The 25,112-nt window shown below is 36.3% G+C and overlaps 1 protein-coding gene across 1 annotated transcript in view; it reads left to right on the top strand.

Annotated features, from left to right (window-relative positions):
* Nucleotides 1–16,011, top strand: part of Etf-QO (electron transfer flavoprotein-ubiquinone oxidoreductase) — a 38,064-nt gene extending 22,053 nt beyond the window's left edge. The window contains exons 8-13 of the mRNA XM_089240541.1: nucleotides 5,598–5,810; nucleotides 6,477–6,695; nucleotides 11,934–12,102; nucleotides 12,828–13,010; nucleotides 13,257–13,478; nucleotides 15,762–16,011. Of these exons, the coding sequence (XP_089096667.1) occupies nucleotides 5,598–5,810; nucleotides 6,477–6,695; nucleotides 11,934–12,102; nucleotides 12,828–13,010; nucleotides 13,257–13,478; nucleotides 15,762–15,925 (1,170 nt within the window). The 3' untranslated portion in view covers nucleotides 15,926–16,011. The remainder of the gene's footprint in view (nucleotides 1–5,597; nucleotides 5,811–6,476; nucleotides 6,696–11,933; nucleotides 12,103–12,827; nucleotides 13,011–13,256; nucleotides 13,479–15,761) is intronic.
* The last annotated feature ends 9,101 nt before the right edge of the window (nucleotides 16,012–25,112 follow it).

The following is a 25,112-nucleotide window of genomic DNA, read 5'->3' as shown; positions in this document are numbered from 1 at the left end:
TGTCCTGTTTTTTAACCGCCAGGCCTTCTGGAGTTGTGATTAAGACATGTCTTTTGTCTAGGAGGTCCAAAAACATTGATTTAATGTTAGAAAGAGGAGCTTTGGACAGTTCTCGGTTGATTGAGGAATAGGTCAGGTTGTTAAACGCTCCTTTAATATTGATACTTATAAAAGCAACATCCTGTTCTTTGCTCTTGAATTTGTTAATTTTAGAGAGTATTAGGTTGAGGGCATTGTCTATACAATTGCCTGACCTAAAGCCGAATTGAAGGTTAGAGTTATAGTTTTGGGATTCCAAGTTGAAGTTGAGTCTTTGAGTCAAAAGTTTTTCTAGACATTTACCTCCTACCGGCAAAAAGGTTATTGGGCGATATGAGTAGATTATATCTGGTTTTTGAAAGAGTATTACTTGCCCTATCTTAAAGATGTTGGGGAATGTTTCTAGTTCGAGGCATTTGTTGAAAAGCGTGTGGAAAAGAGTTTGGTATTGTTTGCGTACATGTTTGGTTATCGAACCATCAATACTATCAGGAGTGGGGGCTTTGTTAATGGGGATAAGTTTTATAATCTTATCCACCTTGGCCAGACTGAATGAAGGGTCATTGTTTGATGATGTCGTAGTGTTCATGCTCTGTGCGGAGGACGTGTTTAGTGGTGTGGGAAAGAGTTTTTCCAGAATTATATTAGCGAAATCTCTTTGGGTTCCTTGTGCATCTTCTCCAAAAAGTTTGAAAAGCTGGGAGGGGACGGTGCTTTTGGATTTTACTGTTTTATATTGTTTACCATAAGGATTAGAACCTTTGTTACAGAAGTCTCTGTAGGTTTCTCTTTTTGATTTACGCATTAGTTTATAAAAATTTGCTCTTTCACGTTTAATTATTAAAAAAGTCTGGGTTTTTTATCTGGAGAGACTTTTTGTGTTCTAAGGCTGTAGGGCTTTGAGTTTTTTGCACTGCATTTACTTGGGGTGGGGGGGGGGGGGTCCACCAGGAGGTTTTGATATTGAGTTTGGGTGGTTTTTTTTTTAGAGATTTATGGCAAGCCTGGAAAATTACATTTTCCAACACTTCAGTTTGGGGGTTAAGATTCTCTGAGATGTGGCAGTTATTAATTAAAGTAATTAATTTGGAGATGTCCCTGAGATGCTTATTAAGTTTAGAAAGACTAAAGTTACTTTTGAACCTTGTGAGTGAGATAGCGTTAGCAGAGATGTTAAGCTCTATCCGAATGTATTTATGAAAGCTGGCTGAGAGAAGTCTATTATACTTCTATTTAGATATTACTCTATTTCCGTATTTGTTGAGAGAGTTACGTCTGGCCGGCCTTTTTTGTTGTCGTGAACATATGATGTTGGATCAGAGTTTGAGTGATGGAGAAAAATATCATGTCCGCCAACGAATTGCTCTATCTCTTTGCCTCTATCGTTAAGCCTCAGATAGTTCCATAGCGGATTTTGCCCATTTAAATCAGATCCGATCAGTGCTCGTTCTGGTTTGATTGCGTCGAGGATAATTGCAATTTCAGCGAGTGTTTCTTTTAGGTCACCATGGGGTGGGACGTAGGCTGAGATCAGAGTAAGAGGCTTGTTGTCTAAAGAAATTTTAACAGCGACAGTGTGATTAAGGGTCTCAATTAAAATTGGTATTATATTATGGTTAGGACAGATTATTGCATCTTTATTTTCTTTTGCGAGCCAGACCGACCATGATTTTGGGATATTGGCATATTATATTATTTGGCATATTATCCATGCAAAAAAATCTAATAAAAAATTACACTAATTGAATCATAGTCACACTCCTAATATACTGGGTTTCATTGATGGCAGAAAATACAGTACAACCTTGATTATCTGGTCTAATGTTAGGGAAGGTGATCATAGATAACCAAAAAGCATGGTTATCCTTTTTCTGTCAGACATTCAGCATAGTTATAAAATGTACTAAAAGAATGACACAAACTAGGAATAGCACTGGTCCAGCTGATAAGCCATGTTGGTGCGGTCACATGACCCCATCCCAAGTTACACCATTCTTATCTTTCAATTTCAGAAGAAAAAAACAATACATTCTGACTAACTTATTTCCTGTAATTGGCTGTAAATTTTCAACTGCCAATTGCTCCATGACAATGTCTAGTTCTGTGTTCCAGTTCAATTTGTGCATAGTGGAGGGGGTGCCATTTCAAGGTGTTATCATAGGAGTTAAGCTCTGAGAATAGGGGAGGGCAGTTCTGCAAAAGAATGAAGAAATACAGTTTTACAAAACAGCAGAAACTGTATTGCTCATGTCCCGGCGGAGACGTGATGACTTTTCTTTCTGAGTTCACCTTATAATAGCCGGAAAATAACTGTTTCCTAGAAATGTAAATGTTTGTTTTCATCACAAACCTTCACAAAATCATACATAACCAATAAAAAAAACCGACAACAACATTTGAACAGGGAAGAGCTGAACTTGAAATTTTCGTAGTATGGTTAATTGAGGTTCTACTGTACTTGCAACTTTTCAGACTGTGCAAAAGTTTAAAAACAAAAAAATTAAGCAGAACCTCTATCTGGTTTTTAGTCATGTGTTCTCAGGAAATCATTTTATCATTTTGTTGACTTCAAGGCAGTTTCTTTAGGTTTTAAAACACAATTGGAAGAGTTTTTCCCTCCATATTTCAAAACTATTCAATATTTTGTATACCATAGCATAGCTACCAAGTCTCCCGAATTTTTCGGGAATCTCCCGAATTTTAGCTTCATCGCTCGACCTCCTGAAAATTTCTTGAATCTCCCAAATTTTTACGAAAATCACAAAAATCCCTAATTGTTCCTAAAAATTCCCTACTTCATTAAAAAAAATCCCCGCTTATGAAAACAATCCCTAAGGAATTTCTTGTGGGGCATGAAGCCTCTTTTTTTTCCCTTTCGAAATGACGTCACACGTCGTAAATGGGGAAATTCCCCTTTTTAAAAAGGTTTTACAAACCCTCTGATGGTGACAAGAAAGTTGTTTGTCTTATCGTGCAGGGAAATGGCTTAGCAGCCAATAGTCCTGGATAATAATTGAAGATTATAGTCACGCACATATGGTCAAAATTTCTTTTGTTGAAGTTACGTACGTGCAATATAACAAAGCACGAATACTGATAAGCAAAAACATATTTAATCAATTTTAAAGATACTTATTCCCCGATGAATTTCCTTTCATCAAACGTTCCAGAAGAGGGCCGACTTTTCCTTTTTGTACAAGTTGTGTTACGGACACAAACATCGGTCATGGTGGAAAGACTGCCATCATCACTCGTGAAATGAAAAAAAAAACATCAAGCAAGTGTCACAAAAAGTCAGTGTTCTTCAAAAATTGATGGTGTTTTCCTTCATCTTCCGATGATTTTGGGATCATTCGCGCAGAATATTTGTTCACAGCGTCTCTGATTGAACACAATATTTATTTTTACATCATTGAAGTTTTGGCCTCCAATTTCACTTGTTTTTTGAGTAGTAATTTTATTCCCAAGGGTTTAACTTCCATGTGTGTAAAATCACTATTTTAATTTGACTTCAGTTTTTGAGTAGGGATTTTATTCCTTACGCTTTAACTTTAATGTTTGGAAAATCCCTATTTTATTTGGAAAAATCCATATTGTATTTCTTAGGGAGTGGTTTTAGCATAAAATACGGGTTTGCGCACACAATATTGAACACAATATTTATTTTTACATCATTGAAGTTTTGGCCTCCAATTTCACTTGTTTTTTGAGTAGTAATTTTATTCCCAAGGGTTTAACTTCCATGTGTGTAAAATCACTATTTTAATTTGACTTCAGTTTTTGAGTAGGGATTTTATTCCTTACGCTTTAACTTTAATGTTTGGAAAATCCCTATTTTATTTGGAAAAATCCATATTGTATTTCTTAGGGAGTGGTTTTAGCATAAAATACGGGTTTGCGCGAAAATCTCCAGAATTTTCATTTTCAAAAGTTGGCAGCTATGCCATAGAGTAAAACTTTTTCTGACTCGGATGGCACTTTTTTCTGGGGGGCTCTAAAAACATACACAAAACAGTTTTAGTCCCTGTTGATTAAAATAATTTCTGGTATCCATTAGGCTTTCCCAGATGAGGATTACATTCAAGGATAATGCCTAACTATAACTGAATCGTTATTAATGAAACTATATCTGTCCTTATGTGGGGTTCCTATATACACTGAAGAGCCAAAAAAACTGGTACACCTGCCTAATATCGTGTAGGGCCCCAGCGAGCCCACAGAAGTGCCGCAACACGACGCGGCATGAACTCTACTAATGTCTGAAGTAGTGCTGGAGGTAATTGACACCGTGAATCCTGCAGGGCTGTCCATAAATCCGTAGGAGTAAGAGGGGGTGGAGATCTCTTCTGAACAGCACGTTGCAAGGCATCCCAGATATGTTCAATAATGTTCATGTCTGGAGATTTAGGTGGCCAGCGGAAGTGTCTAAAGTCAGAAGAGTGTTCCTGGAGCCACTTTGTAGCAATTCTGGACGTGTGGGGTGTCGCATTGTCCTACTGAAATTGTCCAAGTCCGTCAGAATGCACTATGGACATGAATGGGGGCAGGTGATCAGACAGGATGCTTACTTACCTGTCCCCTGTCAGAATCGTATCTAGACGTATCAGGGGTCCCATATCACGCCAACTGCACACGCCCCATACCATCACAGAGCCTCCACCAGCTTGAACAGTCCCCTGTTGACATGTAGGGTCCATGGATTCATGAGGTTGTCTCCATACCCGTACACGTCCATCAGCTCGAAGCAATTGGAACCGAGACTCGTCAGACCAGGCAGCGTGTTTCCAGTCCTCAATAGTCCAATGCCGGTGTTGTCAAGCCCAGGCGAGGCGTAAAGCTTTGTGTCGTGCAGTCATCAAGGGTACACGAGTGGGCCTTCGGCTCCAAAAGCCCATATCGATGATGTTTCGTTGAATTTGGCTCTGACACTTGTTGATGGCCCAGCATTGAAATCTGCAGCAATTTGCGGAAGGGTTGCACGTCTGTCACGTTTAATGATTCTCGTCAGTCGTCATTGGTCCCGTTCTTGCATGATCTTTTTCTGGCCGCAGCGATGTCGGAGATTTAATTTTTTACCGGATTCCCGATATTCACGGTACACTCGTGAAATGGCAGTACGTGAAAATCCAAATTTCATCGCTACCTCGGAGATGCTATGTCCCATCTCTCATGCGCCGACTATAACACTGCGTTCAAACTCACTTAAATCTCGATAACCTGCCGTTGTGGCAGCAGTAACCGATCTAACAACTATGCCAGACACTTGTTGTGTTATATAGGCGTTGCCGACAGCAGCGCCGTACTCTGAATGGTTCCATATCTCTTTATTTGCATACGCATGTCTGTACCAGTTTTTTTGGCTCTTCAGTTTATGAGACTGCAATTGGTGCATTTTTCTGGTTCCTCGTGAGGTATTATGTAAAATATATTTGATGGATAAAGTTTTTTTTAATCAAGTAAAAAGTATTTATTATGTCATGTGGGTAATGCTTTATGTAAATAACCACATATTGTATTTTGTGTCCTTGATTTATTTTAGTGATATGTTCCACTTGCAGGATTCTTTTGAGAGAGGTATGGAGCTGCACGCAAAATGCACCATTTTTGCTGAAGGCTGCCACGGTCATTTAGCGAAACAGCTCTACAAAAAGTTCAATCTTCGATCTAAATGCGAGCCACAGACATATGCAATAGGCTTGAAAGAACTTTGGGAAATTGATTCTACAAAACACAAGCCTGGGACAGTTGAGCATACTATCGGTTGGCCGTTGGTAATCATTTCTATTTTGCTTATTAATTTTTGGCAAACCATATACAGTTTGGATACAATGATAATGTGGCAATAGGGAATACGGCGAATAATTCTCTATGTTGTACCGCCATCATTTTTGAAAGCCACTGAAATCTTATTCCATAACATGACAAAATACACTTGGCATGATTCTGGCTTCCGTATTAAATGTTTATTTTTTTAATGCTTTTACTCTAACACACACACACACACACATTGTATGCAAAAAATTGATAAATTCTTAGTTCCAGTATATTTTCGGTATATTGCAACCATCATCATGTGTTGTTCCCTGTTTTTTAGTGAATTAATGGAAATCCATTTTTATATACCTGTTATATTGTGGTTAGGTTATAATGGGACTCTCACTGTGCTTACCATCTTCTATGGTTGAGAAATGGGAACTTCCCCTTTCTCCATTTCCCGTTAGTCAACATTTGGAAAATGACGTTTTTCTTCCCTTTCCACAATTTTTGAAAATTTTCAGTCATTGAGCCTCAACATGGTTTTAGCGTTACCTACTAAGTGTTTGGCTGATTATGATTGTGATTTAAAATTCAAATACCACAGCGAATCAAAAAATAAATATATTGTTGACAAAATTTTTCATTTTAATAAATTTCGATTTTGTTGGTTTACTTTTCAGAATAGAAAAACATATGGAGGTTCTTTTTTGTATCATCTTGATGAAGAAACACCTTTGATAGCTGTTGGATTTGTAGTTGCTCTGGATTATGATAACCCCTACCTCAATCCTTTCAAGGAATTTCAAAGGTTCAAGCTACATCCTTCTGTAAAACCATTGTTTCAAGGCGGAACTCGGATCGCTTATGGCGCAAGAGCTCTCAATGAAGGTGGTTTCCAGGTCAGGTCAGCAGAATTTAAATAAAACATTCCTCAAAATTTTGACAATCTGTTCAAAATGAAAGATTCAAGAAAACAAGTTCTATGTGTGCATGCCGGAGTTTCAAAGGGGAAGGTAATAGTTTTTTCTTGGGGTGAGGTGGGGGTTGTTACTTCATTTTCTACTCAGGTTTTGATGCAAAAAACCCATAATCTCAAACTAAAAGGAAAAAAATGCTTCTTTGCATATACCACTGTTGTACAGTGAAAGTCTGATATAACAAGTATGGCTTATATTGAATATCTTGCCGTTATGAGTGATCTGTTAGTTACTGTCAAAGAATCAGTGTTAGAGTTACAAAAAATATTTATAACAAGTTGCAAATAAGGAAACTTTATCTATAATGTCAAAAAAAAAGAAAAAACAGCAACTTTAAAACACCATTATTTCTTTCACTCTCTTCAAGAATTGTACAAAGGATGGATTATTACCACTCATCATTGCACATGCTCCTCGTAAACTTAATTTTCGGGTTCTTCTCCCAGAGCCAAGGCACAGATAAAGTCACATTTTTTATCCTCGCTCCTGTTTGTAGGCTTTCCTAATATACAGGTTGGCCATAAAATATCTTTGCTGATACATGAGCTTCTAGTGGCCACAAAAATCAAGTAATACAAATGAAATTTGAGAAAAGTGTTTTTCAAAATATGTGCTCGAGGATGCAGAAAAAAACAAACCAATAACACTCAAAAAATCGTCAATGAATAAGTCAAATACGAGGAAGTACTAAAAAACTCCTAATGCATTTCGAGACTCTATGGGTGTCGTCTTCAGAGGATAAGAGTATCGCGCTGACGGAGTTTCCCACTTGGATTGAGTACCAAATCTTCAATCTCGGTTGCTTAGCGGAAGGAAAAAACAATACGTCTGTTCAAGTCAAACGTCATGGCAGGAATGAAGCAAAGCGCCTGCGTGTAAGTCTTATTACAACAACTTGATTGGCTGCTTGCGAAATGGAGCTATCCGATTGGTCTATTCGAATTTTTTTCAAATTCTCGTTCGTAATGAATTTAGGCGATGTGATCAGTGTTGATTTACTGTTATTTACTAATTCATTTTTGAAGGCCCGGATGTATGTGCCTTCATGGAAGACTAAATCGGATGTGGATTTCACTTTGTGAAAAACTCTCACTTCCTGAAATTTAAATCTATGGCCCTCTTGCCAGCAGTGAGCGGCAATGGTCGATTTTTCACATTCTTGATTTTTAACACTGCGAGCATGTTCATTTAATCTAGTTTTTGTGGGTCTTCGTGTTTGTCCTATGTAGCCAAGCGAGCAATCACCACATAGAATATAATAAATGCCCCATTGTTTATTCTGTGGTATAGCATCTTTAGGGGGTTTGAAACAAAAGTTTTTAGTAGGCACATCTATGGCTGTAAGGTTGAACTTTTTGAGAATCGGCTTGATCTTAAGTGAGACTATTGGATCACATATGGTATATATATAACTACATTTTCATTGAGTGGCTTCTCAGTAATATTTTCCAAAGTGGTTTCTCTCGTAGGTTTCATGAATTTTCTCATTTCGTCAACAATCTTGGTGTTGACCCCACTGTCTTTAGCAATTGCTTTGATGGTTTCAAATTTGTGGTCGAATGTGTTTCGATCTGAGCAAATGTTAAATGCTCTTGCGATATAAGTACGAAACGCTGAGAGTTTTTGTTGCATGGGATGGCAAGATCTAAAATGAGGTGGTAGTGAGTTAAAGACTTACAATAGACTGAAGTTTGGAAAGGTGTGATTTTTGTTTAGTTACTAGTACGTCCAAGAAAGGCAGTTCATTATTTGTTTCAAATTCAGCTGTGAATTGAACATGAGGGTCTATATCATTCATAATGAGTAGCAATTGCTCCAAGTCATCTTTGGAACCATCCCAAAGCGCAAAATTATCATCAACATATCTCCTATAAAAGGAAAATCACCACCAATGATACACCAGCAAGAGAAACCACTTTGGAAAATATTACTGAGAAGCCACTCAATGAAAGTGTAGTTATATATGTACCATATGTGATCCAATAGTCTCACTTAAGATCAAGCCGATTCTCAAAAAGTTCAACCTTACAGCCATAGATGTGTCTGCTAAAAACTTTTGTTTCAAACCCCCTAAAGATGCTATACCACAGAATAAACAATGGGGCATTTATTATATTCTATGTGGTGATTGCTCGCTTGGCTACATAAGACAAACACGAAGACCCACACAAACTAGATTAAATGAACATGCTCGCAATGTTAAAAATCAAGAATGTGAAAAATTGACCATTACCGCTCACTGCTGGCAAGAGGGCCATAGATTTAAATTTCAGGAAGTGAGAGTTTTTCACAAAGTGAAATCCACATCCGATTTAGTCTTCCATGAAGGCACATACATCCGGGCCTTCAAAAATGAATTAGTAAACAACAGTAAATCAATACTGATCACATCGCCTAAATTCATTACGAACGAAAATTCGAATAGACCAATCGGATAGCTCCATTTTGCAAGCAGCCAATCAAGTTGTTGCAATAAGACTTACACGCAGGCGCTTTGCTTCATTCCTGCCATGACGTTTGACTTGAACAGACGTATTGTTTTTCCCTTCTGCTAAGCAACCGAGATTGAAGATTTGGTACTCAATCCAAGTGGGAAACTCTGTCAGCGCGATACTCTTATCCTCTGATCAGGTTGTTGCAAAAAGACACACACAGGCGCTTTGTTTCATTCTTGCAGCGACGTTTGACTTGAACCGAGATTGAAGATTTGGTAGGCCTACTCAATCCAAGTAGGAAACTCGGTCAGCGTGATACTCTTATCCTCTGAAGACAACACCCATAGCGTGTCGAAATGCATTAGGAATCTTTTTTTTTTTATTGGACTGAACACAACACATAAAACATACAATTAAACTGAGAAAAACACAAAACAATAAAACTCCACAAACTGTAACATTATGATGATACACACTCTGTGACCCTAAGGGACTGATAGTCCTTCCAGTGAGTCAATGTAAGTTAAATTAGAGAGTAATTGAATTATGCAACAGCCTTGTTACAGTAATAATTGTTAATAATTTATAAAGTCATATATATATTTTTAGATACTTTTAGTCTGAACAAAGAAAATATACATATATATATTTAAGTCTAAACATATAAAATTAGTCAGTTGACGATCACAGGATTTATGTACAGTATGTATTCACATGTATTTTTAAGTTGATTACAGGAATGGTGATATTTTTTATAATTAATCAATTATATTATAATCTTTCAGTATTTCCTGGTATTTGCCTTATTCATTGACGATTTTTTGAGTATTATTAAGCAAAGTCATCTACTCTTCCGTAAACCAGTAACACTAGCTCTTGTGCTTATGGTCACAGAAACAAAATTCGAGAAAATTCAAATAGTGACACACTTTTATTCATTACTAAGTGATCAGTGCAGCAAAAAAACTGAATGGTGTTGAAACCTGTAGCACGATAAATACTGATGCATACAAATAAATATTTCACCAAGGGCTTGGTGCGCTAACCTTTCTGTAGGGAACTTTTGGTGGTAGAAATGTGATCTGCATTGGTTGTTTACTTGTTTACATGTCTCTTTGTCTGCATCTAGTGCTGGCGTTATGGTAATGCAGTACCGTTTTAATGCCATTTATGGTCTTTTACTGTATAATATACTGCACAGTATAATATATTATATCTTGAATTAATCAAGATGCATTCATCATTGGTCTGTTGTCAACCCCCAATATATGTAACATAGTATCAATATGCCCTGGACGGATTATGTAATCCCTTGGGCTAATACGTAAATGGTAATATATGTTTTTGTATTGTATGTGTATTTTGTTTTTGTGTATACTATTTATGCTGTGTTGCATGTGTGTGTGTAATAAATTTCAATCACTTTGCAATGCATGAAATTGTTGCCATTTGAATTTTTATAATTTTTTTTTTACCGTAACCCCAAGATCTAGGTTTTTGCTTCGCAACTCATTCTTGAGTGCATACTCTGAAACATTTATATCTCAAATTTCATTAGCATTCAATGATTTTTATGGCCTTCAGGGGCTTGTATATCAGAAAAATTATTTTATGCCCACTTGCGCGAGTTTCCCCTCTACTTCTCATCCTAGTCTGAAGCCTGACCAATATGTAAGTGGCTGGCCTTTTCATGAAGTACCCAGACTTTGACAGCAACTTGTACACAGAACTGAAACACCAATAGGAACAAAAATATAACATGAGAAAAGCTGTCAATTCGACTGAACAGAGAAAGTCTGCTGTGTAACAGAACGTAATCTCACTTAGGATTGCATAATGAATTTCAAGGGGATGTGCTATTGTGGACAGAAGAGAGTTTTCTATTTTATGATGGAGTGACCTGGCCACAAAGTTAAGCTATACTTTGATCATTCCCCCTCCCATTATGATGCATCCAGGATAAAAATTATTACCTTGTACCTATGTGTAATTTTTCCTCTAAACCAGTGGTTCTAAAACTTTTATCACTTGCAGCTCATTTTCCTTAGTCAACATGTACAACAATGCACACATTAGTATAGCGGCAGTGCACTGCAATGTTCCTGACATGTCCCCCCAAAGAGTGGGCTGACAGAGTATCAGCCTGGGAGCCCAGGACAATTTTTATCTTTTTTTGTTTTGTTTTTGCATGTTCTAAATTTTCTTCCTTGTAGTCCAGTGGTTAAGGAGCTAGCCTCTGACTGTGCAGGTCTGGGTTCGAATCCCGGTTCAGGCATAGATATCACTAACAAATTCCTTGTACAGATCTCTTGGGAATATGTGAGGATCGCAATATAAAAAATAAATTCACTATGGAGGGACCCAGAAAAAATCCCAGCCCCCCCCCCCCCCCCCATAGAGGACTTCTGCAGGATGTGGAGCCATGGCCCCTGATAAAAGTTGCAGATGCCCCCTAAAGCCCTGATCACATTGGAAATAGAAAAAACAATTTTTTATATTTCAAATCAATCGTTCTTTCAAGAATGACTGTTCTTCATTTCTTTCCTTGCAAAGCAAAAAAGTCGTTAAGCAGGTGCTAGAACTCCCAATGCTACTACAATATTTGCACATGTGAACAAGGCTTAAGAGATATGACACACACTTTGAGAATGACTGCTCTAAACTATCAAGGTTTTCTATTAATATTATGAGATTGAATTTTTAATTATTTTATTTTGCCTTTTAGAGTATACCGAAGCTTACTTTCCCTGGTGGTTGCCTTGTGGGTTGTAGTCCAGGGTTTTTGAATGTCCCAAAAATTAAAGGAACCCATAATGCTTTAAGGAGTGGCATGATTGCAGCTGACTGTGTTTTCAAAGCAGTGACATCTGAGACACAAACATCTGAAACATCTGGTGAGTTGATAGCTAAAGTCACTTACTTTCATGGTATTGTTTCCATGGTATTTGTCATTTTGCATGTATACCTGCTGATAATTTATATTTCCAGATACCCTCGATGCTTTGATATCTCTGAGATGTGGAGCTGGGTGTGTCCTGTCCTTCAATATTGATAATTTATAGGATAAATATCAAATTTCAGTCTTGATATCCTCTGAAATCTAATTATTCTTAAGGCTTAATTACATTGGGCGAATTTACTAGCTATTTTCTTGCAAGTAAAGTAGCGGGCTGGTAAACAGCCAGCCAATTCCATCTAGCACAACGAGTTTCAATGACACATGGCTAGTGAAGTCATTTATCAGATGCATGAGTATCTTATTTTTTTCCCCTTTTTTAATGTTGTCTTTGTCTTTTGCTGTGAGTTAAAGCAACCAGAAAGAAAAGTAGCCCACCCTTTTGAAATTTATGCACACGAGCAGAACGAGTGACAAATTTATTAGACAAAGTTATTACACTGAGAAAATTTAGAAGCAGCAAGTAGCAAGGAAACTCAGACAGTATTATTGTCTTTACTGAATAGTTACCATTGAAAAATTATAATATTTCTACGAAATGCTGAAGTTTCTTCATGCTATGCAGCAACATCTGGTAGTGTTCAAACTTTTCCTATGAACACAATGGCTATATGAACCCCATTTAAGATCTCAGAAATTACCATTCTTTTTTCATGGTTCTAGGTATTGAGCCTAAAGAATACGAAGATGCAATACGTTCAAGTTCAGTGTGGAAGGAGCTGAAGGCTGTGCGAAATGTTCGTCCTTCGTTTCATACACCCCTCGGTTTGTACGGATCCTTGGCATACACAGGAGTGTTTTACTTTTTATTCAGAGGAAAGGAGCCATGGACATTCAAGCATGGTGGTGAGATTATGATGGTCAAATTATGTTATGTTGAATTTGATCAAATATTGTGTTATTCATATCGCCTTGTAATCTTGACAGTCATTATCAATGAGTTATTGGGTGGTTATTATTTGTTACATGACTATATGCCATATAGAAAATTTTTAAACAATTTTTATTGGATTCTGTTACATGATATTTTTATACATTGTTTCTTCAAAATGTAAATCAAATCAGAATTATGGTTTGCATCACATTCTTTAGGTCCAGACCATTCAAAGTTAAAGGAAGCGAGCAAATGCAAACCTATAGAATATCCGAAGCCTGATAATCTGGTAACGTTTGATTTGCTGTCTTCTGTAGCTCTGACTGGGACAAATCATGAAGCAGATCAACCACCACATCTAACACTCATGGATGACTCTGTGCCTGTTGAAAAAAATCTTTCAATTTATGATGGACCAGAGCAGAGGTTCTGCCCAGCGGGTATGATATTTTTGATTTCCCTTTAAAAAAATTAGTAAGTTTAAGAAGTTATTAAATTTTTGAACATATTTTTTTTTTTGCTAAATAGATGTTGAAAAATCAAAGGCTACGAGGTGTGACTTTCATTTTCAATATAAGTTTAGTCTATCTTATAGTGCAAGTGTGGATACAGGATAATGTGGTGGGGGGGGGGGGGAGAAATTGGGAGAGTTAGTTTGATAGTCCTGTATATTTTATGGGACAAAAAATTTCCACATATTGAGAGGGGTGGTAGTTCCCATCACCCCCTTCTGGATCCATGCATGAGTGAAGGCTGATGTCTTCAGCTGTGAACAGAGTAGAAGCAATCATCTTCAACATCTTCAGCTGTGGATGAAGCCTAGATAAACATCTCAGGATACGAATGAAGCCAAAGCAAATATTTTCAGCTTCAAATGGGGTAAGGGCAGACATTTTCAGCTATGAATGGAATGGAGGCAGCCATCTTCAGCTACGAATGAAGCAAAGGTAGACATCTCCAGCTTCAAATAGAGCAAAGAAAGACATCTTCAGCTGCAAATAGAGTGGAGGCAGACATCTTCAGGGGTGACTGGAGCAGAGGCAGGCGAATCCACCATGATGTGTGAGAGAAGCGACTTATTGTGTAGCTGCATCGGATCATCCCATATTTTTTTGGAAAAGATAAATTTTGTTAATATTATTAAGCTCTTGGACGGGGCGATCGCCCCCCTCCCCCCTGGAACTGCGCTTACTATAGTGACGTGAGATATGTTGGGGATGAAATATTCTTAGACCCTATAAACAACAAAAATGACAAGTTTATTTTTGTGCATATTTGAATGAGTAGAATCAGTGGTAATTTTTTCAAGATGTCACCTTGGGACTGTTTTCTTACCAGTCAAGTTCATAGGCATCCTCATATTTGATGTGGTTAGCTCTGTTTCTCATACATGCAGATAGAAAATGTAATTTTCTAGAATGTCCAGACCATTCATTTTGATGCCAAGACTTTTGTACCAAAAGGGCATGTGCAATGAAAAAATTCACGTCTAGGCTCTTCTTTAATGCATTTTTCCTTTTGCTTAAATCATATATTTTACATGAAATGGTTCAAAAGCTTTTTGGAAGGCAGACATGAATGAAAAGTTATTCAGAGACAGATATGAATGGATCAGGCTCTAATGATAGTAATTCAGATTGCCCACAAAAATTCAGCTGACAACACTGTAGTGTTACATAAGCAGGTGTATCCATATCAACTGGAATACTTGTTAGCCAAGGTAGAAATATCACGGAAAAAAATCTAAGCGTAGTTATCACTGCATTCGTAAAATTTAGTTTTGTCATATGTAATTAAAATCAAGTCTGAGAAGGGTGCCAATTCCCAGACTTGAAAAATCTAGTTTGTCAGGTGACGAAATATTTCGCTGCTAAAAAAAAATCTCATACAAATAAAAGGGAAAAATGGGAATTTTTCAAGGGACTGCATATATATAGGGTGATCACATAGCCCATTTTCCTAGTACACACACATATTCCCATATTTTCCCCTAGTTAGGGATGCCCTGACATCTTAATGAATGGGGGCACAAATCAAAAAAAGGGCTTCTAAACTGTGGAAGGTTTTCATTAATATATGGATTTGACCCCCAAAAATAAATACTTGGCCCTTCGACTTTTTTCATGGTGTCCCGTTTTTTCTCTTATTTTCAATGAAACCCACTTGAACTTTTATTCTTCACTAAAATCAAGGATTAAAATTATTTTTCAACTTATAATTTATATTATGATAATTATGGTTATAAATATGTTTATTTTCATTATTGTTTTGCTATATATTTAGCAATTGGCAACTTCACTCATTTTTGGCAACAATTCCCCATATTTTAATCAAAGAAACATGGTGAGCCTAGGATTACAAGAACTGAGAAATTTTCTTTAAGGGATTTTTCATTTTTGTAAAGCAGTAATTTGAGGATTTTCAAACTTTTCTATAAAGCTACAAGAAATCAGTTTCCGGCCGGAAGATTTTATCAAGGTTAAAAAATTGGAAGCTTGGCACCTATGTATTCATAATTCAATGTTTTACTGCACGTAATTAAAATAAAGCCATAAGCATAACAGAAAAGGATTGTGATTTCATAGATGAGTCCTGACCATTTCTTCTTTATAGAGGGGTTAAAACTAGCTCCACCTCATTTTTTTTCTAACTGAAAGAAGGGAATAATTTTTAATTTTATTTTCGATTCTACTTCTAAATCAAATTATTTATCACATTCATAGGTGTTTATGAATATGTACCAAATGAAAATGCAGAGGGAATGAGACTACAGATTAATGCTCAAAACTGTATTCACTGTAAAACCTGTGATATCAAAGATCCAAGTCAAAATATCAACTGGGTTAGTCCAGAAGGTGGCGGCGGGCCAGCATATAATGGCATGTGATATTTTAATGGAATATATTTCTGTAATATTTTGTAAAAGACATTCAGTATCAAAATATTTTAAATAAAATTATTTATATTTTTCTATGTTTGAGTTTTTTGCTTAATGGCCTCCACAAATATCTCTACAGTTCAACCACATTTTTATGTGTTGGGGGGGGGGGGGGTTGTTACTCATTAGTTGTACCATTATACAATAGAAAATCTGGATGCTTCCACAGAGAATTTTTTACGTTCTTCCTTTACCTGAATTCTGTTTCGGCTTCTATTACACATCGCTCCCATTTCCTATCTTGTACCACATTTTCCCGATGTATTGCTAATGTCTGATGCAGTTTTCGGGCTTCTGGGAAAGTGGAAACAATGATGGCACCTGCATGTCTCAATGAATGTGATCAGTCAGCTTTGGTCAAAAGAACTTTTCTTTCATTTGATTTTTCCGTGCTGTAAAGTTAACCCTATAGTGTTTTAGAACTTTTTTTCTGTGATTATCAGAGAAGTGAACTTCCAAACTTGTCGAAAACGTCATGTCATAGATGTGGCAGGATTATGCTGCTAATGGCAGCATAACACTTCAAGTATATATAAGGAAGTTGAACTTATGAAAAAGAGAGAGAGCTATAATGCAGAAAACCAGTACAAATATTGTGTGAAGAATATGGAATCAGAAAAATCTATCATTTGCAATCTTCAGAAGAAAAAAAAATATTTTTTCAGGATCCATGCAATGCCTATGCAAAGTATGTTTAAAGAACAAGTAAAGGGATATATTTTTACTAGAAACATGTAATTTAGAAATTATAGTTCAAAATTAAATTATCAATTATATGCATATAGATTGCTTTATTTTCTTTCAAAGGAAAATATGAATCAAAATGCTCAAAAAGAAAAGAGGCACATTAATGCTTTAAACATGAAAAATTAGAAATAAAACTAGATCCATAATCTGGAAAATTTGAAAGTCCAGAGGAGTCAGAATTAAAGAGGGGTTCTACTGTCCTACATAAGTTAGTTATTAACTCTCCAATCCAAAAAAAAAAGTATCTTCACTGATGGCATACCTGTGCAAGACTAATTTCAAACACAAAAACTCGGGCAGTTGCTGATTCTCACGGTATTTAACAGCATGTCGAATACGTAACATGCACACCTCAAACTTTCATGTAAACCAGTGATTTCCAAACTGTGAACCATGCAAATAAATTGGGGGGGGGGGGGGTGGCACACAAAAATTTTCCAAAATTTAAACTCGTAAAATAGATTTCCCTTTTGCAACCTGAATAAATAAATAAACAAACAGCATGTAAATCTAAAACACCTTGACTTTCTAAGTTACTTATTATCATCCATGTTGGGTACCTTATTTTGCTAAGTAGTGCCTGAAACACCTTACCAAATATTTTATGAAAATAACTTCCATAGAGTAACATGGGTAAAGTAAGCATTCAAACATCATTTCCCTAATATTTTTTTCCCATGGACATTGCGCATTCATGTTTCTGGCATGAGGGGAACGAAATGTAAGCAAGTAGCACTTTCTGCCATGCGCCACTTAGTTAAAAATTCTTCAAAGGAAAATTTACAAGATGTTTGTATGTTCAATAGTAGAACTTAAGAAAAATAAAACCATCAGTGAGACATATATATATATATACGGAGGAATCAAAAAATTGAGAAATTTTATTCCATTAAGAAAAGAAAACTTGAAAAACATTTTCTTTCAAACACATCACACGTTTTTAAGGAGTACAATATTATGAAAATAGTGCAAAATCACTTCGGAATCGCTTCATTTCATCAGAGGAATGTTGTTAGTCAAAAATACATTTTGTACAAATATTTACATCATGAAGAACGTTCTCTCGAAAATATTTGTTTTCAACAGTATATATGTACATGATGGGGAAAAAAGTTTCCAGAAGCAATGGGATTTAATAACAAAGCAGCGATAAAAATTAATGTCACAAATATAAGTTAGCAATACTGTAGAAATGCACTTTTCTGTTCTTTGAAATTTTTCAATGGGAAAATCTCCATTAATAAGATGTGATATTATAATGATACCATGTTTATGTGAATCTAATATACACCTCATTTTTCAGCAGTAAAAGTGCATATATTTTTTCATCGATTCTAATGTATATTTATATAAATAAGTTCTCATCAAATTTAGAGACAGTATTTTGTTAACTTAAACACAAGAATTTCATAGACACTTATGGCAATATAACCCGAATTGGTGTATGGGGGAAAAGAAAAAAAGGGACAAGAGAGTAATGTTATATAGGCGATTATCACATTACAGGAGGGTATCATTATATAGAATTTCCACTGTATTAATTTCTCAAAGAAAAAAAACCATACCGCTATTTCATCAGCCTCTGCTTGTATCTTGAAGCTTATGAAAGAGCAAAAGTGAATTTAATGGATGAAGATGGCTTAAAGCAGGGATGCTCAACCTCTTGGAGAATGCGGGACACTTCAGTGATTTGGCGATCTTGCATGGGCTTCATAAACAGTTGTGGGCCGCAATCAAATGAAATTTTTCATGATTTTGGATGTTTTTTACATCCAAGATTACATTTTATATTGCTTACTGAAAATTTTAGAATCAAAACCAACGTAATTTTCAGAACCTATCGAGGCTAGATTGTGGCACAATTTTAATCATAGTCCCCATTCGAATACATACTGAAAGTTACAGTGGAAGGGAGTGATGGACTTTGCCACGAAGCTGGGCTGGAAGAGATCTCTGCAATGCGATAAGTATGGCAGCAGAGTTCATTCAGTAGAAGGCCCCACTGTTTGATTACCAGCATATTAAAAAAAACCTAAAAGATACTAGTGTGAACAATAATTTGGTTAATCTTTATTAAAATTAAGTGTGAAACATTGCGTGCCAAATCAGAGGACTCTGAGGGCAAAATTAGGCATGCTGTCCATGGGTTGAGCGTGTATGGCTTAACATCTTCACATATTGCTTGCAAGCACTTAAACATCAGACTGCCTAATGCTAATGCATAATTTCATATTCACAAGGCATAAGTAATGCGAGAATATGATATTAATGATGGAACCTATACAAATTACATTTTACTCCCTCAAAAATTTTGTTTAGGGAATGAGAGTTTCTATATGGGTACTCTTTTTCGATGATGTCAATAGTCATAGTGCTTGCAGCCAAAAAAAGGTCCAAAGACCTGGCTTAAAGCAATGAAATAGTTGTCAACAAAAGAATGGACATGTAATAAAGAAAAATATTTTAAAGCAAAGTATTTCAATGAAAATTTCCTTGAAGTTTGACAGACTTAGAACGTGAAAGATTATATGCAAAAACATCAACATGAATTTAAACCATTTTTTCAATACTGTTTTATCATATTTAAAAAAAAAATAAAAAGAGGAAAATGATAAAAGTTCAACAAATGTGATAGTCATTTTAAAAGAAATGGTGGATTGGTCATAAAAAAAAAAGAAATAAAAATGTATCAATTGTATACGAAAATGTATATCGTTAAAAGTTTTTTTTCCTTCCCTGCAAACTCTCAGCATAAAATCTCCTACCACCTTTTTTATGCTGCCACAATGTTTTAAGTGTTTTACAGTGAACTAATGATAGCGAGACTTCTTCCAGGTTCTACAAAGTTTATAGAAATCCCGCAATCTTGGCCTGGAAATATAGTTACAATATATATAATTTATTATGTGAGATTAAATTGATTCACTCAAATTTTATCACAAATCTAATTGCTGAGCAGACCTCTCAATTGAGGGGGAATATTCATTTTTGCGCTCACACATAAGCAGATATAGGCTCCTTGAAGGGGGAGAAGGAAAGAAGGATTACAGAGGGTGTGTATAGGGGAGGGGGAGATTTTCACCTTGCCTTCCAACCTATGCCAAGAAAACAATATTTTACTGAAGGAGAGGGGAATCCCCTCCTCTGTATCCACTTATCTTTATTTTAAACAGAGTACAACTCAAGTCTATTGCCATGAGAAATTCACTACCAAAAGAGTTATGTATATGTAGCTAACTAAATCTGTATCTGTGTTGTGTGTGAATATATAGTGCTGTGATGTATATTTCGAATTGTGAGTGAAGTATAACGATTAAAATATTTGTACTATTTTTTACACAGTTGCATTTATTCCTTGAAACTGGGAATCACACAAAACAAACTTTAGCTGAATACTACTGTATTCAATTCAAAGTTTTTCATTTACCTGCCCAAAGAACTAGTTATAGTTATTGCATACCTGTGCAATACTAGATCAAATTTGTTCACTTCTTTTTATGTATAACCAAATTGCCTGTACTTTTGAAATGGGCATTGTATAAACAAAATGTAACATAGCACATGAATAATCAGTGTTTAGCAGACAAAGCATCACTAAATCGAATGCTGATGAAGAAACAAAAACAGGTCGTCACACAAAATTCTTATTTAATTTTTTTTTATATACACACCATCATGATTCAGCAAAGATGAATCCATATTCAATGGAATAAATATAATACTGATATGTAATATTCCACAGCTGAATGGGAAACAGAAAACATATTTGATGCAATGTATTCAATTCTGAGCAGTTTTTGCTGTAACTATCAACTTGCTTTAGAATAATTAATAGAACTAAATGGTGAACATGCTCACTTCTGGGGTGAGAAAAAAAAAAAAACCCATATAAATAGCAATATCCAGTAAGTAGAGAAGTCAATACAAGAGCTAATATCTCCTCTCTCTGTAAGCAATTGAAACCGGACACAGTGGTACCTTGTAACTCGATACTTGAATTTCAAGACTGCACAAGCAATTTAATTACAAATACAAGGCCACAACTGGCAAAATGTCCAACAAGGTGGCTGAGAAAAAGATGCCCATAACAAAATCTCTTGACATTTTATAAAAAATGAGATTAAACATTGTAGAAATATATTACATCCATATTTAATATGGATGTAACATATTTCTACAATGTTTAATGTCATTTTTTATTATTTTTTGTTAAGCTGTATTGCAATTCATACGTTTATTTTTAATTCTGCCTTTCAAAAATAAAAAAATATCAAAATATCTGTAGTGTGTGAGATTACCTTTTTTTTCATCAAAGTTGAACCCTTTATTTTGTTGATCTCAAAGTAACGTGTGTGTGTGTGTGTGTGTGTGTGTGTGTTTTTCCCTTAAATTTTTTCAAGAAAAGCCTTTTGATATTTTGAGCTTATTTTGGCATCGATGCTTCTAAGCAACTCCTAAACATTCAATTTTTACTTGTAAGCTGTTTATAAAGGTTCTATAATTACCAGCAGAATAGCCCAAAGGAATGCATATCTCCTATTCTTTGACAAGCCAAGCAAGAACAATTTTTTACCTTTGCACTTTGAAGGAAAATAACGTGTGGGGGACACATATTACTGTGCATTCTTCAACAATGGTAGAAAATTAAGTGGACAAACATTAAATGACATTTTTAAACTATTCAAATCTATGTAAATCATATAAATATGTTCCCTGAAGTGAAACTATATATTTTTTAAATATTGACAATACATTTTTTTCCCCATGTAATAGTATTCAGGATTCCTCATTTGCTCAATATGATCCCTCAAAAACATTTTCCCCTCTAAATGTCTCAATACTTGCCAATTAAAAGATTTAAATGGAGTACAATGAATACACAAAAAAAAAGACAATGGAGGAAAGAAGTCCACCTGGTTGGAGCATAAAGAAAAAAAAAAAATGTTACAGTAGTTATCATATACTGTATTTCCCCATATTAGCCAGCATATCAGGAGACAACAAGGAAGACCAGCATATTGGGAACACCCATACTTTCTGGCATGCGGGAAATTTAAGTCACAAATTTTTGAAAATTGTCAAATATCAAAACTAAAAGAATTGATTGAATTGGCTGATTTGAGGATTGTCTGCATTTTAGGACCCTTTGTGTTTGACAAACTATGCTGGAGATAATTTCAATCTTGCTTTTGCTACCATAAATCTGGGTTTACTGCAAATGTCGGATATCCTAAGCATATTTGTTCTCGTAGATTTGATGAGCTAAATGGAAAAAACTAGTAGACTAAAATATTTTTGTACTCTTTGATCATATGTGTTAAATTGGAATGAGCAGAGTAAAAAAATTAAAGAATTGTAGTGCAAAACATGTTGTAATACAAAAGTAACAGCATATTTCTTCCATCTCTGAACATGTTAAAAAAAGTGAAAAACACAGTATCTGTATGTATTTCACATTAGGCTGATGATAATGAGCCTAGAGCGATAAGTATATGCTTAATTCTCAATTTTATGGAATTCCTGGGCAAAAGAATTTGCTACAGTGAAAACTATTGTTAATTCTAATTTGTGTATTTCAGTAATTAATATACACTTTCAGAAAATAAAATCCTAACAACAAGGAGTTGTGATAGATGAAATTTGGGAGGGTTTGCACATCTGAAAGGTGATGCCTATTCAAACTTTGCACTAGACGAATAAGAGTGGTGCTAATGCCGCTATGATCATGCAACTCAGGTTTGCTTTAAATATACGATGCAAACTTTGTGAGTGTTATCGCCTGGATGGGATATTGTGAGCTACTTTTGAGTCAAGAATGCAGACCTGCCAACTCTCAGGATTTAGGCGGGAGACTCCGGATTTTTCATCCTTGCTCTCTAGATTTGTTAAAATTTATCCAGATTTCACGCGAGCTTTCACATTGTTGTGACGTCAATGACTGCTGTCGTCGTTAGGAAAAACACCCATAGAGGACAATCGTGCTCATTTCCATCGATCAACAGAAAAAAAGTCTTGGTGACCGCATTTAAGCAAATGGCAAAGACGTGCCTTTGTTTACGTGGCGTTTATCGGGGGTAAGCCCTTGGTTGCCAAAATTCCTGTATAATCGTTATTGTATTTCATTAAAAGCCGTGCAGTAAACATACGTTTTTTCGTCAGCAGCTTTCTATTTTGGAGTTTTTAATTGTTTCCTCTGATTAAATGTCTTCAGAAAGAAAATATAAAACTTTAATCTATATAATGCTAAATATAAAGCTTTTAAGAGTTCATATACCCAAGATTATCTATCATTGATAGCATCCACGAAAGAAAACTTATGCTTTATGAACAGTATATGTAGATGTGATTTCTCTATTCTGCATGGAAAGACTTGACATGGAATTATATTCTGCTCAGGGACAATGCTGAACCTGCCTTGGAAGGGGGGGGGAGGAATGGCCCTTTTTTTTAGTTGAGGGAAAAAATTGTTTTCAAAAAAATTTTTTGTTGTGAATTTCGTTTGATCAAGTCTGAGTTAGGTTGGGGGGGGGGATGGGAACCCCTTCGGGAGACTCTCTGGATTTCTGGATTCCAAAAGTTGGAACATCTGAGAATGCCTTTAAGGAGATGAGGAAGGCAGTATCATCAGCTTACTAAGTTTGAATGAGGGCCTGTAATAGGGATACAAGAAGGTGGTTTCTTCCTGTGATATTGCGAAGAAACTTGGCAGGGATGTATCCACTGTGCATAATTGTTGGTAGCAGTGGTCACAGGAAGGCACTGTCTTAAGAAGACCAGAGTCCAGCCGCACACAGGCCACTACTGAGAAGGAAGACTGCCATATTCATAGCATGGCTGTGGCACATCGTACTGCATCTGCAACAGAAATTAGAGCTTCTGTTGCCCCCCAGAGTAATACAGCGAACTGTAACAAATCGATTTTAGTTGAGCCAAGAATGCCTTTAAGGAGATGAGGAAGGCAGTATCATCAGCTTACTGAGTCTGAACGAGGGCGTGTAACAGGGCTACAAGAAGGTGGTTTCTTCCAGTGATATTGCAGAGAAACTTGGCAAGGATGTATCCACTGTGCATAATTGTTGGTAAGCAGTAGTCATAGGAAGGCACTGTCTCAAGAAGACCCAGAGCGTTCATTCCACTAACTCCAAATCACTGCCATCTGCGACATCAGTCATGCCAAATTACGGCTTATTGGAGAGTGGAGTGGAGATCTGTTGTGTTCTCAGATGAGAGCCATTTCTGTCTTGGTGCCAGTGATGGTTGTACGTTGAAGGAGGTCGTAAGGAGGAGGCCAGGTAAGCGCTTGAAACCAAGCTATCTGCAGCGTAGACACACTGGACCTACACCAGGAGTTATGGTCTGGGGAGTGATTTCCTATGATAGGAGGAGCACCTTGACAGAAAATTTACGTCAAACGTGATTGAACCTGTTGTACTGCCATTCATGAGCAGTATTCAAGGGAGGTGATTCCCAACAAGATAAGGCTCTTGGCCGCTGCCATCTATATTTCAGAAAGGAAGTGAGTGATATGTTATGATTGAATTACATTTGTACAGTTTGTAGCTCTGTTGCTCTCTGTGGCGAGACTTTTTAAAGAAGAGATCAGCTCGCATTCATGCCTTGAAGTTGGGAACCACAGAAAACCAACTTCAGCCGACTACCACTATGGCGACGGTGAGGTTCCAACCCGGGTCCTTGCAATGCGAGTCCGTCACTATGATCACTCGACCACCATAGCTGCTTATACCGTTGCTATCACCCAACGTGCTCTACAGTGTCGACATGTTGCCTTGGCCCGAGATCACCAGTTCTTTCTCCCATTGAGCACAATCGTGGCTAATACAGTGGTTATTAATGTACCACCATTTCACATTTGAAATTACTCCTCTCACGCTTTCTTTCACCTGTGACCTTGAAAATTTAATCAAATAAATATGTTACCTAGACAATTGCTTTGCATAAATTTCATTTCTTTTTGGTGTTGGGATTGTATTTTCTGCCAGTGTGGATTGATATCAGTCTTTTGAATGCATTACATGATCCTTATCGAATTTCATTTTTCTCAGCATGAACCATAATGTTGCCCACTGTTGGAGTCTATAATCAAACAGACTCCAACAGTAAAAAAGCTGGTGTCTCATGATTTTTCTGGTATGCCCGCTAATATGAGGTAATATGGTAGCTAGCTCAAAAGTATGACTTTCTTTTAACCACAGCAAATTTTTGACAGCTCGGAAAATCTCATGGATGCTATGATGTCTGCTAGATTAGATCTGTTGGATCCTATCTGACAGTCTTCCATGAAATTATATGGAAAATATTGTCCAGTTAAGCAACAGGTAAGTATCAAATTACAAGGACCATTGTAGCTGAACACAATGATTAGTTAACA

The sequence above is a fragment of the Pholcus phalangioides genome, unplaced genomic scaffold (assembly GCF_987345545.1).
Source record: "Pholcus phalangioides strain wild (caught in Gottingen) unplaced genomic scaffold, Ppha-v1.0 ptg000013l_1, whole genome shotgun sequence".
In the NCBI taxonomy this organism is placed as follows: domain Eukaryota; kingdom Metazoa; phylum Arthropoda; class Arachnida; order Araneae; family Pholcidae; genus Pholcus; species Pholcus phalangioides.
Note: the sequence above shows the minus strand (reverse complement) of the source record. Positions and strands in the feature narration are given on the sequence as shown.